This window comes from Cynara cardunculus (assembly GCF_001531365.2).
Source record: "Cynara cardunculus var. scolymus isolate 2C chromosome LG 8, CcrdV1, whole genome shotgun sequence".
Lineage (NCBI taxonomy): Eukaryota > Viridiplantae > Streptophyta > Magnoliopsida > Asterales > Asteraceae > Cynara > Cynara cardunculus.
The window spans coordinates 24758947-24777821 of record NC_037535.1 but is presented as its reverse complement, the minus strand read 5'-3'; the positions used below and the strand labels follow the sequence as shown (position 1 = coordinate 24777821).

At 31.6% G+C, this 18875-nt stretch overlaps 2 protein-coding genes across 2 annotated transcripts; both read right to left on the bottom strand.

Moving 5' to 3' along the window:
- Window positions 1–5739: 5739 nt before the first annotated feature.
- LOC112517294 (probable 2-oxoglutarate-dependent dioxygenase AOP1) lies at window positions 5740–9668 on the bottom strand. The gene is made up of 3 exons (XM_025124680.1): window positions 9247–9668; window positions 7985–8309; window positions 5740–6108 (listed from the first exon to the last, which is right to left on the bottom strand). The coding sequence occupies exons 1-3, from the start codon at window positions 9636–9638 to the stop codon at window positions 5854–5856; spliced, it is 972 nt and encodes a 323-aa protein (XP_024980448.1). The 5' UTR covers window positions 9639–9668; the 3' UTR covers window positions 5740–5853.
- A 2643-nt stretch (window positions 9669–12311) lies between these two features.
- Window positions 12312–14495, bottom strand: LOC112516361 (probable 2-oxoglutarate-dependent dioxygenase AOP1). The gene is made up of 3 exons (XM_025123370.1): window positions 14117–14495; window positions 13682–14003; window positions 12312–12593 (listed from the first exon to the last, which is right to left on the bottom strand). Exons 1-3 carry the CDS (start codon window positions 14488–14490, stop codon window positions 12312–12314), a joined length of 978 nt encoding a protein of 325 aa, XP_024979138.1. The 5' UTR covers window positions 14491–14495.
- Between the last annotated feature and the right edge of the window lie 4380 nt (window positions 14496–18875).

Genomic DNA, 18875 nt, shown 5'->3' with positions numbered 1-18875 from the left:
TTTTTTTTTGATGAAGTTGTTTCATATATGGTTATGAAATTTTAATGAAATTGTTTCATATATTTCTCTAAAATTAAAATAATGAAGATGACAATATCCATGATTAACATCCTGCACAATAAAAATGATTAATCAACCTCTTATAATTACAAAAATATGACCAAAATGAAAAATTATAATTGATGAACTAAGATTTTTATGATTTTTACAAATTAAATAGTTTTCATTTAATCACTCCATATATGTATGCCATTCTCACCTGAGGCTCACACACATCTTAATTGAATTAAAATATATCAAATAACCGTTTACTTTTGATTCAAAACAAAATTTGTTGACAATTATGCCCCTCAACAAAGGGCGGGTATTTATTCTTTTTTATTTGAAGCTAAGGACAAAATATGTCCATTTCTATAACATAACAACGTTTGAAATTAAATATAACATTATTCGATTAAAGAATTGTTCAGGCTTTTTTTTTTTACATATTAAAAATTGGTATTAATTATAAATAATATTTTTTTATCTATAAATAAATTTCAAGCCACGTTGGTTTTGGTTAAAAAAGTATGTCCTTTTTGTTAATATTTAATTAACATATTTACTAAAAAGGTTAAATATTATTTATTTATTTTAATAATCCAAAATGGTAAATTTATAAGGAGTTGCCTAATTGGGCTTTTTTATTTAATTCAACTTTAATTTAAAAATTATGCGAACATAAAATACAAACCGTGATAACCAGATATACATACAAGATGTATAATGTGATACCCTCTGTAAAGTAATGATAATGCATAGTTGCATACTATGATAAATTTCATAAAACAAAAGAAATACAATGTGATACACGTGAAACATTGTGAACGTTATCACTATGATATACTTTGATTCACAAATGTCTTTAAAATACGATGTATATTAGGTAATTGATATACTAGGTAACTAATTTTAATTAAATATTTATTTCTAAAAAATTTAATTAAATATTTTGATTACTTGAAAAAAAAAAGAATTACTATATTACCCTTTTAGCTTATTTAAGAAACATCCTTAAATATCTCAAACGAGTGGTTCACATTGGATCTCACGGTTACCACAAACTAATCAGTTCTTTCTTGAATGAGTAATATTATCAGAGTTTATTCATTATGATCAAAATATTTATGTAAATTGATAAAAACCCATTCCTTATAATCGTTTCGTTAGATTATAAACAATCGAATATTTATAACCCATATATTGATTATACTAGATGAATGGTTAAGATACTTCTGTATGATTTTCTTGATTTATATTTGAAAACCCAGGTTTCATTTACAAATATATAAAATGTTGATCATAATAAATGAACTCTGATAATCTTTCATAAATATCAAAATCATAATAAAATGAATCATCATCATTTTCATAAATATCTCAATTAATTAATTTGTATGATTTGTACTACTAGTTAATTTTATAAATAAAACCATCTGTGTACTGTATCATTATTAAAGTCTTAGATATATCTTAATTACCGATATAAGTGTTACAAAATTAAATTATGACACTAAAGCGTCCGTATAAATACATAAAATATTGATTCCATAAGGGCAAATTGTATGAAAAATTAACATACTTTAACTTGAGTCATATTTTGGGTAACGTACATTTAAAACTTTCATTTTAATACCTAAGATGTAAAGTTTTAAACATTTAAGTACCCGGGTAACCGGTGGAGACTAATTTTAGATGGAAAAAAATCTATGTCACTAACCATGTCAGCAAATAATACTGAGTTGGATATCATATCATTCGCTAAATCAGCATGATAACAGGCTAATGCTTCAACCTGTTACCCGAGTACTTAAATGTTTAAAACTTTACATCTTAGATACCAAAATGAAAGTTCTGAAAGTATGTTACCCAAATTGACTTCAAGTTAAAATACATTATTTTTTTCATGCAATTTGCCGATTCCATAAATCATTCAAATTATAAGAAAATTAGAAAATAATGATACCTGATAAAACTTTAAAAAATTAGATGAAAAATATATAAATATAATTATCTGTTTTAAAAAAAAATATATATATATAATTCATTTAAAAAAATTAAATTTTATATAAATAAATAAAAAGATGCATTTAAAAAATAAAATGAACAGGGGTGCAAGAAATAAGTTTTGACTTTCCAGAAGTTGACTTTTGGTCCTTGTGGGTCCAGCTGGCTTCTGGTTTAAAATTTACACAATCACACCACATGGATTACAAAAATAAAAACGAACTTATCGTAATCGTGTTTGTTTTTTCTCAAATTACAAAGTCAGTCCTTATACTGTTTCAAAATTACATATTTAGTCCCTCAACTTAGTTTATTACAAATTTACTTTTCTTGCTTGCATTCCGTTTTCGCTTTTCTGTCTCTCACTCTCACATACTTCAATCGCCCCTTACACGAGGGTGTTTTAGTCTTTTTTTTTTTTTTTTTTTCTGAACGCTGATAAAAATAAGAACTAACTCCAGTAACCAAGTACTTACGAAATTAAAACCCTGACTTCTCACTCCACTTCTCCGCCACATATCTGGTCATCGGTCACCACTGATCACTGAGACCTCGATCTACACCCACCCTTCAAAGAAAAACGTAAAACTTTGAAAATCCCACGTCTGCCCTTCCTTTCTTTTCTAGAACTGGTTTCAAAGAAAAAATCAATGAATAAGCTTGGACCTTCCAGTTGTTCCATCCCGATTCAGGTTAGGGGGTTGTTTTCATTAAGTGGGTGCTTAATTAGATCTACAAAGTAATGAAAATTGCCTCGAGTATCCCTGTATATGATCTAAACCTATTGCATCCACCTCTGTTTCATGACTTTATCAACAATCTCGTAAAAAAATTTATGTCAAGTTAATTGAGCTTGCAGTTTCGTTTCCGTTTTGATTATCAAATTGAAACTCTCAAACTTATAACCTAATTGCAATCAATTCGTAGATTACCAGAAAATAATATTCCAATTGTAAACCAATCCCGTCACCATTTTTCGAAATCCAAATCGTAACCCTATTGTAAATCAGAATCATAACCCTTCATAAACCACATTCGTTTTACGGATGAGTTATGGTTTGGTTAAGAAAATAGATGCAAAGTTATGAAATCACCACAAAACCGAATTAAAAGAGACCGATTTTATCCCCAAGATAATGAAATTCAACTTAAAACATGTCGGGAACAGTGTTAAAATGTTATACGCCTGTTAGAGGAAGAAGCACAAACCAAAATCTTCGACAAACATCATGAGCGATTTTAGTAATTTACTCTTTAGGTTATTAGATTACAAGTAACATCTATGTAATTAAATTTATTTATACAGAATTCAGATAATAGCAGGCCAAATGCAAACCTATTAAGCCCCGAGCAAGTCCCGTACACTGATCAACTTATTTTCAGTAAGTATATATACTTTGGGTATGAAATGTATACCCACTAAATTTTGATGGATGCCCTCGATATTAGAAAATACAAGAAACATAAAAAAATAACCAAAAAGAGTATTTCAAAATCCAGCAAAGACCGAAAAAGTCTCGAAATCAACCAAAAAAACTTAAGAAACCCTTGAAATCAACGAAAAAAAAAACTTAAAAACTCACTTGAAACAGTAGAATTTGGCTAAAAACACATCGAGCAACTTCGCAGTCCGTTAATCCATCTTAAAGGTTCAACCATCTGATAAAAATCTCAAGTCTGTCATTAAATAATATATTAAAAATGATAAAATTAACCATTATGTCGTTAGTTTATAATTTAAAAAAAAAAAAACTAAAATAACATGTTGTGGTATTTTTTTTACTTGTTTGTTTACTTCTTAATAGTTCCATTAAGAGGCAACATTTGAATTTTTAAGAGGTGAATCTTGTTTCGCAAAAAAAGTCTGTATTTCAATGGTTCTAAAACCCTCTGGCTAATTTTGTATCTTGGACCTCTCTAAACCATTCAGTGTCTTAATTTCTTTCCGAACAATTACCAAACAAAGATATTTCATTTTTGCATTATATCATAAGAACTTTTTAATCATTCTGCACCAAACCATTCAACAACCGTCAAACAACCCCTAAATAATTCTTGTTTTAATATAAAATAGAGTAAATTACAAATTTGGTCCCCGTGTTTTGTCAAAAACAACACTTTTCGTCTATGTAGTTTAAGAATTCCAAGATGGTCATTGTGGTTTGCAAAAAGCTCCGAATTTGTTTCCTACATCTCAATAAGAAGCAACTTCATTCTTTAATCGATTTTCTCTTCTACCCGATCAAAAACCACGAGAACCAAAATCATAAAATTGAATTCAGTTGGGTGAAAGACAAAACGATCGATAAAAAGGATGAAAAATCCCCTAATTTAACGGAATGTTTTAACGCTCGTTAGATAAAAGGACCAAATTCGTACATTTTTACAAATAATTATAACCATGTTCGAATTTTAAAACTATAGGGATGAAAAATGTTAATTTCCACAAACTACGGAGACCAAATTTATAATTTACTCAATAAAATACTATAACAATGCGTTTCATAAATCTTGTCGGTTGAAACCAATCACTTCCACGAAAACGCGTTGCTATAAAAAGTATTATCATTAATTATTCGATTTAGAAAAATATATTAAAATGAATTATTTATTAATTAAAAAATTAATTATTTTTCTAGAGTGAATTACATGTTTAGTCCTTATAGTTTGTAAAAAGTTAAAGATTGGATCCTAATTTTGAAGAAATTACGGAATTAGACGTGGTATACATTTAAAAAAATATTATGGAATTGGTACTATGAGTGAAACATGTACAATCGTACAATTAGAGGTGATCATTTGCGAGTCTGGTCTGAGTCTGGGTCGGGTCTAACTTGTTTTTTTCTTTCCAACAAGCTTAATATTGTAAATCCAAGTCATTTTTTCGGGCTTAACAACTTGTCATTGTCCGTTAGAGATGGCCAAATGGTCTTACGAGTCTCACGAAAAAACCTTGGTATCATGTGAACCCAACCCTATATATATGTGTGTATGTATATATATATATATGTATATACAAGGGTTGGATTCCAGTGAGAAAAGAAATTATGGTGAGAAACATAAGAAGAGATTTTCACCATTGGATCAATCTTAATCGAAGGTCAACACTAATGAGGTGCACCAAGATGCACCAGATCAATTCCCTTCTAAAGTGCAATTCATAGGTTGAAATGAGATTAAAAGTGATCAAGAGTTCAAATCTCTTTTTACGATTATCACCATAACTTTACTTTGTCACACGATCCTTCGCCTATATATTAAAAGGTATATAATAGGATGTTTTGATGGTGGAACAGATTGACAATGCTATGTAAAAACGATATGGTAGATAATATTAATTCAAAAATAATTACTCATTGATTTTGCATCTAGAAATACTTGAAAAACCGTTTTTATATGAATTATCAGTATTTGTCTTGAATTCAATGCTATTTCTGATGATAAAAACGATATATTAAAGATTTTTTTTTCATACTCCTCAAAACCCCCCTTTATTAAAGACCTATATACACATGTAAGGTCAGGTTTAAGAGAAAACAACAGATAAAATAACAACTAAGGAACACCATAGTAATTATTTATCTGGAAAATATGTACATGTGTATATAAGTAATTTCTAAGCAATTTGTCTAATATGCACATGGGCATAACATACACACATGCATAAAAACCATAAAACAATTTCAATTACTTGTATACACATGTGTGCATACCATTCAAATGAACGGTTACCATAGTGTTCCTTAGTTTTTCATTTTTATAAGGGTTTTTCTCTGAACCTCCCTTATATATGTATATGTTACATGTTCAGTACACAAGGCCACAATAAACCTTTACGGCGAACTTATCTATCGGTCGACGGCTTGTGAAGAGGAACTTCATGAAATCCTCGTAATCAAAAGGCTTGAAGAGCAACGGGTGTTCTTCGTCCACCATTTCTTCGATGGCTTTTAAAGTGTAACCCGTTTTTGGCAATGCAAAAAGCGCTAAAGAAAACCGATTCGTGTTTCCTTTTAACACCACCCTATGCAATGGCGCGTGCAATCTCCCGTTCAACCATACCTACACATCGATCTAGTTGTTAATTTTCGTACATAATCTGGCCATGTTAATTTATTGGAGAATATGTGGAACCACTATACGCTACAACAAAATCAGATGTTTTTAAAACACTCCCAATTTCTAAGCGTCCTAATAGACCTTTTTGTAAGACTTAGTTTATAGGACCAAAAAAATAAAGCGTCATATATAAAGATGTTGTAATAAGTTTATATGACGTTCTTTGATGTCGTAATAAGGTTTTTAGAACACTTTTAATACAAAGCGCCCCATTAACAACTTTATAGGATACTATTTGAAAAATTGTCCTATAAAAACAAATGTCCTATAAAAAATTGAGTTTATAGGACACTTTCTCAAAAGTGTCCTATAAAGTTGCTAATGCGACATTTTGTATTAAAAATGTCCTAAAAAGCTTGTTAAGACGCCCAAAAACATCATATAAACTTATTACAATACCTTTAGATAGGACGTTTTGTATTTTGGTCCTATAAATTAAGTCCTATAAAGCGGTATATTGGGACGTTTAGAGATTGAGGTGTCCTATAAACCCAATTTTGTTGTAGTGATATTATTCTCCACAAGAGTTTTTGAGTAGAGAACAGAGGTTCTGATGTATATACTGAAAAAATAGTCCACGTTTAGCTAATGTAGGACTCTAACACGCTTCATCCAATGGAGGTTAGACGTGAACAGACTGTTCGAAAGTGTCGAGTCCCTGGATTGGTAGACATTTACTCTAATACCATGTGAGAATATACATACGGAACCACCAGATTACGCTCCAAAGAGCCTTTGAGAAGAGAATGAAGGATCCAACATATATTGAAGATACAGCAAAGTTAGTTTTATAGGATGCCTAAATTGTCTAAGCATCCTAATAAAATACTTTATATAGATTAAGTTTCTAGGGTCAAACTATAAAGCGTCCTATCTAAAGATGTTACAATAGATTCATATAGCAAAACTGGTTTTATAGGACGCCTAAAATGTCTAAGCATCCTAATAGAATACTTCCACTACAACAAAATTGAGTTTATACGATGCCACCAATGAATAAACGTCCTAGTAGACCACTTTATAAGACATAATTTATAGGACCAAAAAATAAAGTATCTTATCTAAAGGCATTGTAATAAGTTTATAAGACGCTTTTGGGAGTCGTAACAAGTTTGTTAGGACATTTTTATAAAAAAAAGTCATATTATCTATTTTATAGAACACTGTTTGAAAAAATGTTCTATAAACACAGATGTCCTATAAAAAGATATGATGGGTTTAAAGCGACACTTTCTATTAAAAGTGTACTAAAAAACTTGTTAAAACGCCCAAAAGCGTCCTATATGCTTATTACAATGCCTTTACATACGACAATTTGTCTTTTGGTCATATAAATTATGTCTTATAAAGTGATCTATTAGGACACTTATTTATTAGTGACGTCGATAAACCCAATTTTATTATAGTGTTCATAGAACATAAGTTTCTAGGACCAAATTATAATGCGTCATATCTAAAAGCGTTGCAACAAGTTTATTGGACGCTTTTGAGTGTTTTAACAAGCTTTTTAGGACTTGCTATTTTATAGGACACTTTTGAGAACTGTCTTAAAAACCCATATTTTTATGGGACACTTGCGTTTATAGGACACACTCTCAAATAGTGTTGTATAAAATAGCTAATACGACACTTGTTAAAACGCCTAAAAACGTCTTATAAACCTATTGTAACACTTTTAAATAAGATATTTTTTTGGTTTGGTCCTATAAACTTAAGTACTATAAAATATCATAGTAGGACGCTATATAAAGCCAGTTTTGTTGTAGTAGAGAAATAGCCCAAGCATAGACGTGGGACTTTAACTGTATTAATTACTTACCCTTAAAGTTTCTCCGGCCATGACGATGAACGAGTTTGGTGAAAGTTTCACCTTGAGCCATTCTTCTTCGTCTTCCATCTGAATCTCTAATCCTTCGACTTCGTTTTGATGTAAAACCGTCATTATCCCAGAATCCGCATGAGCGTGCAATCCAAGATTCGTTTCGTTTGGCTCAGGCGCTCGGTATTTCATGAGCTTGAGCACGTAGCGTGTTAGTTCCATGTGTTCGTTCAAATGCTTCCCCAAATCGAAGCTCTCGAACACCATCTTTTTCACCATTCGTTCCATTTCCGTCAGCTTCTTCGAGTAAATATGGATGTCGTTGCTAACACACAAGCGTGGTGTTCATAACTCGTTATTTAAAAAAACACTTGATATACTAACTTATCAAGAATGTTGCATTACAACATAATTTGCTTTATAGAACGCCAAATATGTCTAAATGTTATAATAGGCTGGTTTTGTTATGAAACCTAGCTTTACAGAACCAAACAATTGTGCGTCGTATGTAAAGATGTTACAATAAGTTGATAGAATGATTTTCTGCATCCTAACACACTAAAACAAAATCGGGTTTATAAGACGCCCCCAATCTCTAAGCGTCCTGATATACCGCTTTATAGGACTTAATTTATAATGCCAAAATATAAAGCGTACTATCTAAAGGCGTTGTAATAAGTTTATATCCAAAATATAAAGCGTACTATCTAAAGGCGTTGTAATAAGTTTATATGACGTTTTTGGGCGTCTTAACAAGTTTTTTAAGACATTTTTAATACACAAAACGTCGCATTAACAACTTTATAGGACACTTTTGAAAAAGTGTCCCATAAACTCAATTTTTTATAGTACACTTGTTTTATAGGACACTTTTTTAAATAGTGTCCTATAAAGTTGTTAATGAGACGCTTAATATTAAAAATGTCCTAAAAAACTTATTATGACGTTAAAAAACGTCATATAAACTTATTACAACGCTTTTTGACATGACACTTTATTTTTTTAGTCGTATAAACCAAGTCCTATAGAGAGGTCTATTAGGACGCTTAGAAATTGGGAGCGTCCTATAAACCCGATTTTGTTGTAGCGACAACTTTTTTAAAATCCAATGAGAAATAACAACCCCCATTTACCACAGAGGTTCAAATACGGTGACTCCGGACCACCCACAAAACGGATGGTCTCCTACGATTAGTCGACTCATATAACGGGTTCGATATCCAGGTTAATAAAAAAACTAGAACACTAAAAAAAAACCTTACCAAACTTGAGGGTTTCCTTGTGGCAACATGAGATTGATGAAGTTTTCAACTTCTTGATAATCACAAGGTTCATCAATGCCCATACTTTCATACAATGGAAGTGGTGTAGAATTACCAATATACCCATTAAACATATGTGTGGATACATTCTTTGCTTTCATCTCCAATGGCAGATCAAAGAGATTCTTCATTGCACCATACACAGACTTATGAAGCTCTGGTGGAACTCCATCCATGGAAGCTTGAAAACAACCATATTTCTGCAGAGACTCAAGAACTAGGGTTTTCATGGAGTCCCAGTGAAGAAGATGATCAGTAGCTTCTGGGTTCTGGTTATAACTTAGCATTGAGAAATCGATAACGGGAAGCTGAATGTATGCGTCTGAACCCATTTCGATCTGTCTGGATTAAGTATCTGCACATCGTTTTTAATCGTCGATAACGAGCTATTTATAGCGTATCGTTATGTGCTTAATTAGTCGACTGCGGTCCGAATAGAACAAAAAGAAAGGTCCAAAAGACTGCAAGATGGAATTATAAAGGGAAGTTAAACTTATCTATGGATCTTCGGTGTGTACGAAGAGCAATGGCCGGCCGTTGATTCGATTCTTTCGAAGTAATAAAATCGACTTTACAGGACGTCGAAAGGTTTTTTATAACATTTTTGAAAGAGTGAATTACACTTATGGTCCTCGTGGTTTGCTCAAACTTTGGATTCGGTCCCTGAAACGAATTATTACACTGATGGTATCTAACCTTTCAGTTTCATAACACTCGAGTTCTATGGAGTTAACACTATGATCAATTATCAACCGTTAGAAGCAACACATCACACTTTTGGCAAACTACGTGAACCAAAAGTATAATTTACTCTATAATTAACTGTGATTCACATATTTCTTTCAATTTTTTTTGAAGTATATAATATTTATATACGACAAATAGAACAAATAAACTCACACCCTTCTCACCTTTGTTGAGGTTTGAACCCCTGACCTCTTAGGAGATCACAGACTGGTATCCGAATATATATATATATATATATATATGTATTTTTTAAAAATACCTAAAAAAGACGAGTTAAGACCATCGTATCCGGATTTGGTCCGAATTTTTTGGCCAATGACTATAAGCGTGGGTTGGCTAAACAAGACTCGTTTTTTCCCCATCATGTAAAGGGATCGATCTCTTTAGGACGAGTTAAGGGCAAGGATCTAAATGGTAAGACGTGGTTTGCATGGTGATGAGGTCAGAACTCAAGCCTTAGTAGCCGTGGCGAGGGTATGGTGTTTATTAAAGCGTGTCTTATGGCGCAAAATATGTATAGAGGAAGACTCACGAGAACGCTAATTATTTAAGAAAACAAGAAAAAATGTTGTTTATGTATAAAATCACATGTGATTTTACATTAACATCATAAAATGGGAGCGGACGACTTTTGAACCTGTATGATTATGTACGTGTGTGTGTGTGTGTATATATATATATATCTCTGTGTGTGTGAGAGAGAGAGAGTTACGTATGATTTTGTACGTGAATCCTTTATGATTTTGTATATTAAAGACTTTTTTTCTTGTTTTCTTAATTTTTTAGCGATCTCGTTTGAACTTGCCCACATATCTATATTATATTATAAAGTATTTGACAAAAATTTTTAAAAATCATTTTTTATGCATGAAGTACTTTTTATGGATGTATATTACTTAAAATTCAAGATTACAAGTAAATTGTATATAAGTACAACATATTAAAGCTTCATGTTTGAATTCGTATAACTAGCTGCAGATAAACATAATCAAATAGAGGATAAACATATAATTTAAATATAAAAAAATTAAATTTTAATTAGGAAAATCATTGAATTCTAACAAAATACTTAATTATTATCTTTATAAAAATAATATTATTAAACAAAAAAAAAAAAAACGAATTAAAAAAATATACAAAAAAGGAGAAATTTTAAATAGTCATTTTAATATTAATACCAATATATTTTTTTTCCAATTTTTTATGATATATCTTCATATTTATATTTTATTCAAAAATAGAAATATTATCATTTTATCAAAATCACATAAAAACTGTATTATAAGTTATAACATCAACCGAGACAAAAAAATAAAATAAAACGAAACATAAAAATCAAAATGTGTCTCGCTGTATTATGCGAGTACCCTTTAAGTATATATACATACATACATATATATATATATATATATATATATATATATACGTATATCATATATACAATTATAAAGGGAGGTTCAGGGGAAAAATCTATAGAAAAAATGAAAAACTAAGTAACAACTTGATAACTATTTATTTGGACCGTATACACATGTACGTACAAGTACTTGAAGTTGATTCTTGTTTTTTATGCACGTGTGCATGTTATACACATATGCATACCGGACAAATTTGCTTACAAATTACTTGAACCATGACGTGCCACGACAAATTTCATGACAAACCTTTTAGAACACTGGTTAAGTTCATGTCAATATACACCTCTAAGGGGCCGTTTACTAAACGCTTACCCAGTAGTTGTTTACCGGACAATTTTCCTCATTGGACGAACATGACAAGACCCAAGAATCTTACTTGGTAAGAGCGATGATAAAGATAGAGAGTCTTACCCGGTAAGTGAGGGTGACGACTTTTACCTGGGTAAACGCTTACCATATATATTGTTGCACACGATACCATTTTGATATACTACAATCTTACTTAGAAAATAAATTATAATGTTGACTCCTAAGGTAAGCGCTTACCGGGTAAACATTTAGGTAAACAGCCCCTAAATAATATATTGATTGTCTTAATCATGTTCAGACCATGTTAAAAAGCCCCAAGATTTTTTACTCAATCGTTTATTAATCATTTATTTAAACACGAACATATAAATAAGTACCAAAATAACCGGTTTTTAATGTTACATTTTTACGATACGATAACTGTGTTTGAATCATAAAAAATAATCACTTTGAAAACACAGATCGGAGATCGGAAATCTTGTGTCTGAATGCTTCTTTCCACGATGCTTAAACTCGAGAATTCTTGACGAATCAAGATCGCTCATTGTGATTCGAGACACAAATATCGTTTCCGCAATAGGTTTTTAAAGCGAACTTGCTTTTAATGCCACCCTCTTTATAGAAGAACTTGAGAAACTCTCCGTAGTCGAAAGGCTTGAAGAGCATCGGATGTTCTTCGTCTACCATCTCATTAAACGCTTTTACAAGACTGCTTGATTTCTTGACGGAAAAAAACCCGAGCGAGTATCTAGCTTTGTTTCCCGTCATCATTACCCTATGAAACGGTACGTGCAATCGACCATTCAACCACACCTGCAATCACAATCAGTTACAAGATTATACTTATGGGTCATCAAAAATGTCTAAATATCATAATTAACAGAGTGCTTAATTGAACTTAAGCTTATGAGACCAAACAATTATGTGTTGTATATAAAATTTGTTACAATAAGTTCATAGGACGTTATTTTGGAGTCTTAACAATTTTTTTTTGATCACAAATTTGAAATGAAAACACGTACATTATTTGAAAAAATGTCTTATAAAACAAGTGTCCATAAAAAACACCACAATAAAATTGGATTCATATGACGCCACCAATTTTTAATGTCCCAATAGACTGTTTTATAAGACTTAATTTATAGGATAAAAAAACGTCTTATTTAAAGACGTAATAATAAGTTTATAGGACGTTTTTAGACGTCTTAGCAAGTTATTTAGAACAATTTTAAAATAAAGCGTCACATTTGGTAGTTGCTGAATGGTTTGGTGCAGAATGATTAAGTGGTCAGAATGATTAAAAGACTTTCATAATATAGTGTAAAATGAAATATAATTGTTTGATAATTGTTTATAATGAAATCAGGGCGCTTAATGATTAAGGGAGGCTCAGGATACAAAATCATTCAGATGGTTTTAGAACCATTAAGAGGCAGAATTTTTTTTTGCCAAACAAGATTCACCTCTTAATGATTCAAATGCTGCATCTTAATGAAACTATTAAGAGGTAAACAAACAACCCCTAGAACATTTTTGGTTAAATGTCCTATAAACTCATTTTTTATATGATACTTGTTTTTATAAGACATTTTTTTTTCAAATATTGTTCTATAAAATCGCTAATACGACTTTTTTATAATTTTTTTCTCTAAAAAACTTTTTAGGACGCCCAAAAACATCATATAAACTTATTACAACACCTTTAGATAGAACACTTTATATATTTTTTTGTTCTAAAAATTAAGTTTTATAAAGCGGTCTACTAGGACGCTAAGAAAATTTTGGCATAAGACGAACCCATTTTTTTGTAGTGAGATGTTCCGTAAATACCCAAAAGGGTCCTGTAAACTTATTGTATCATATTTATATAAAACGCATTTCATGGTCAATCAAATACTTACGTTGAAAGTTTCGCCAGCCACGACGACGAAAGAGTTTGGCGAAACTTCCACTCGTATCCATTCTTCATCTTTCGTCTGGATCTCTAACCCTCCGATTTCGTCCTGATGTAAAATCGTCATTATATTAGTGTCGGTATGAGTATGGAGTCCGATATCGGATTCATTTGGCTCCGGTGCTCGGTATTTCATCATCTTAAGAAGGTAACCCGTTGATTGCATTTCTTCGTCCAAGTAATTCTCCAAATCCAGGCTCTCGAAAACCATCTTCTTCACCGTCACGTCCAATTCGTGCAACTTCCTCGAGTACGTCTTGATACTTTCACTGTCACGAAATCCCGATCTAGTATCAGTATGTAATATTTATATCTATTTTGGACGCTTCTATATTTTAGGCATTGGAGTAAAAATTCATGGAGTTGAGCAAAAGAAACATACCAAAATTTAGCGTTTCCGTGAGGCCACATGAGATCGGTGAAACTGGCGACGTTTTCCGAGATGAACGGGTTTCCGATTCCCATGCTTTCGTAGAGCGGAACCTTAGGAGATTGGACGTATCCATGGAAGGCGATTTCTGATGTGTTTCGAAGCTTGGTTTCTAACGGGAGATCAAACAACTGTTTCAATGCATCGTGAACGGATTCTTGAAGATCGATAGATACAAACGAAGACGCTTCGAAGCAACCGTAGTCTCGAAAAGCGTTGAAAACATCGGTTCTTATGGATTCCCAGATGAAACGATCGTCTCGATTGTGCGTTTTTAGCTGGGAGAAATCGATAATCGGAAGTTGAATCGGGGATTCTGAACCCATTTTTCTTGATCGAATGATTTGAGTTCGATAGATGGTGGTTATTAAGGGATTAAATTAGGCAACTATCAAACAAATTGAGTGATTAAAACAAAGAATCGATAAGTACAAGGCAATCTTCTATGTTAAATTGTACTTTCCCAACTTGTTAAAGTGCTACTTGTCATGTCAGCATTTCATAAATAGCACTTCAGTAACTTACGAAATTGCTATTTTCTAAATATTTTTATTTATAAAAAGGGCAAATTTTATTAAAAAAGTAACGTATTTTAACTTGATTCTTATTTTGAGTAACATACTTTCAAAATTTTTTATTTTGGTACCTAATGTAAAGTTTTAAACATTTAAGTACCCGGATAACCGGTTGAAGACTAATTTTAGATTAAAAAAAATCCATGCCACTAACCATGTCAGCAAATAATACTAAGCTGGATACCACATCACTTGACACATCAACATAATAACCGGTTAATGTTTCAACCTGGAACCCGAGTACTTAAATGTTTAAAACTTTACATCTTAGGTACAAAAATGGAAGTTTTGAGAGTACGTTACCTAAAATAGGAATGAAGTTAAAGTATGTTACTTTTTCATGCAATTTTCCCTTCTAAAAATTGGATTTCACGAGTTGTTAAAGTGTTAATTATGAAATATTGACCATTTCCTGTCAATTATATAGAAAAACAAGTATAAAATGAATTGCACGTCAAGTGACTATTATGAATAATATCCGTATTTTTATTGGTTTTGTCTGTTATCAATCGAATTATTACAATATGCCACTTTGTACCCTTAAAAAACGATGCAACGTATGAAAATCGAAACAAAGATTAAATTTGTTGATTTCGTGAATACCCAAAAACAATTTTTTTAAAGTACGTTAGTTCAATGGATATTTTGATATTAATCAACTGACAATACGAGTCTCAACCATAAACGGGTTTGAAAAAAATTGATGGGTTAAATATAGAGGGTCAAACTGAAAATGAAAAACATAGCAAAAACACACAAGTAGCACAAAACATGCATAAACGACGTTTTGTGGCCTCAAAAATTCCGCAAGTCTTTGGGTAGCGTGTGCTCCCCGTTTCATGCTTCGAATGAACATATTGTAGACATGAAAACGAGACCCGTAAAAGAAAGTATGCACGACACTTTCTATCGGGCCAATCATGGGCCTCGAGGAACAATAAGGGGTCCACTCCTAGGCCTGCACCAAATAATCACAAAATTATATATATATATATATATATATATATATATATATAGATACATACATACTTGGGATTATGTGAGACATACTGTTTTCGTGAAACACGATTTTTACACTTGAACTTCACAACAAAACACTATGAAAGTAACCTTCACAATGTTTTTCTTATGAAGATCCGACTTTTTTTTACCTTCACAATATTTTGTTGTGAAGTTTCAAATGTAAAAACCGTCTCTCACATGTCTCATGAAAACAATCTTGTCTCACGTGAACCCAACCCTATATATATATATATATATAGAGAGAGAGAGAGAGAGAGAGAGAGAGAGAGAGAGAGAGATTTGGGATCATGTGAGACCAAAGGTTTTTCATAAGACCCGTAAGACCAATTCTTAACACTTGGATTAAATCTACAATCTGAACATTCATAATCACAAAATTGCCACAAGACTTCTCAATAATCACAAAATTGTCACCGTGCAACTTTAGACCATTAGATCATTAGCTTATAAAGTTGATCAACGAATATAAATTGGTCTTACGGGTCTCACGAAAAACCTTTGGTCTTACGTGAACCCAACCCTATATATATATATATATATATATATATCATGTGAGACAAAGCCATTTTCTTGAGACACGACTTTTACACTTGAAATTTCATAGCAAAATACTGTGAAGGTAACCTTCACAATGTTTTTGCTGTGAAGATTCGACTTTCTTTTACCTTCACAACTTTTTGTTGTGAAGTTTCAAATGTAATAACCGTGTCTCACATGTCTCACGAAAACAACCTTGCCTCACGTGAACCTAATCCTATATATATATATATATATATATATATATATAATTTGTTTTTTTTGAAGTATATATAAAATATACTGCAAATTAACCTTATAAAGATCGATGTATGCAACGTTTGATAATTGAACTAAGATTAATACCGTTGATTTTGTTAATACCAGGAAATAACCTTTTCTAAGGCTCGTTGATTCAACGAAGGTCAAGTTTTAGGCTCAAACTCAAACTCAAGCATTTGACAAAAACTATTAATTTTATGTATGAAGTACTGTATATTAATGCATATTACTTAAAATTCAAAATTACAAGTAAATTATGCATAAATACAACTTATTAAAGCTCGATATTTGAATTCGTATGACTAACTTGCGGATAAACATAACCAAATAGAGAATAACCATCTCATTTTAAAATATAAAAAATCTAAAATATAATTAGGATAATTATCGAGTTCTAACAAAATAATTAATTATTATCTTTATAAGAAAATTACATTATTAAATCAAATATAAATTATTTCGTTATTGAATTAAAAAATTACACAAAAAATGAGGATTTTAAATAGTTAATTTGATACTAATTTCGATATATTTTTGTCAAATTTTTATAAATATTTCATTTAAAAATAAAAACATCATTTTTTTTTTCAAAATCACATAAGACCATATTATAATATCGACCGAGATAAAGAATAAAATGAAATATTAAAATTAAAATGTATCTCACTGCATTACGCGAGTACCCTTCTAGTGTGTGTGTATATATATATTAATTATTATTTTATATGATTTTTTCTTGAAGAAAAATAATAAAATTAATTATCTAAAAAAGCTGTTATCTCTATTTAGAAAAAGATATATATATAAAAAAACAAATACATGGATTTTGGAAATAAATTGAGAATGGACTACACAATTGTGGACCATAACTGCAGATATATCCTCTTCGACCTTGGGTTTATGAGAACCAATGGACCATAATTCAAGAACAACAAACGGGTCGGGTTGATGTGACACAACCCGGATTAAAAGGTGAATCTTGGATCCTTTGTTTTCTTCATACGTATTCATTCACATGTGAATACCAACAAATGATGATCGTTACATAACATGAAGAAGATATCTTGTCGTTTCTTCATGTAGAATAAACATAAATTGAAATAAAGTTATATTAAATAAAAAAATGACGTGTTTTTATCTGATTGGTGGAAATAAAATTTTACTTTGTAACATTCTAGTACAATTGTACCTGATATTATCTGCTTTGTCCATATATGGACTCACGGTTTTATACACGTGTGGTAGGGGAGGTTTTCAGTCCCTGTAAGACAACCTTAGTTTCCCCCAACTGATGTGAGATTTTACAATCCACCGCCTTTGGAGCCCAGTGTCCTCCTGGCACATCGTCCTGTTTCCCACTTTGATACAATTTGTAACATTCTAGATCAACCGTACTAGATATTGTTCGTTTGTTTAACCTGGACACACGGTTTTAAAACGCGTCTGGTAGAGAAGGTATTCAGTCCATTGTGAGGCTCACTGGCACAGTCCAGTTTCCTTGCTCTGAATACAATTTGTAACATCCCAAATCAACCGTACAAAAATATTGTCCGTTTTATCCACAATTGGACTCATGTTTTTTTTTTTTTTTTTATAGAGAAGGTATCCAGTTCCTTGTAAGGCAACCTTAGCTCCCCTTCCAACCGATGTTGGATTTTACAATCCACCCTCCTTGAGAGACCTGCGTCCTTGCTGGCACCAATTCAGTTCCCGGCTCTAATACCATTTATAACATCTCAGACCAATCGTACCAAATATTATTCACACTTGGACTCATGATTCTAAAACATGTCTGGTAGATGAGGTATCAAGTCTCTTACAAAGCAATTTTAGTTCCCTTTTCCCAACCGATGTGGGATTTTACAATCCACCCCCATGCATATTACAAACTAGAACAAGACCCAAGTATCTTGAATCTATCTGGATACGTATAATCCTATTTAGATTGAACAAAGAGATTCCAACATATACTGAACAAAAACAATTCAAATTTAACTGATATGGGTTTCCAACACACTTTTTCCAACGGAGGCTAGACAAACATAGATCGTTCCAGATTACTTGGGGGGGGGGGGGGTTGACGAGTACAAATTACCCCAGTTTGTCAAGTTCATAAAATGGTAGCCCTTAACTTCGACATCATGTGACAATATGTGAAACTCTAGTTGTTGTCAAGCTCGTTCCTGACAATTTTTAGGCACTGGGCGAGATATAAAAAGGGGCCCTTCGATAAGTACGATATTTTTTCAATATATTCTTTCTATAATCGAAAATAATAATGAATTCATATCAAACCGTTTTTCCGAGTATTCCTG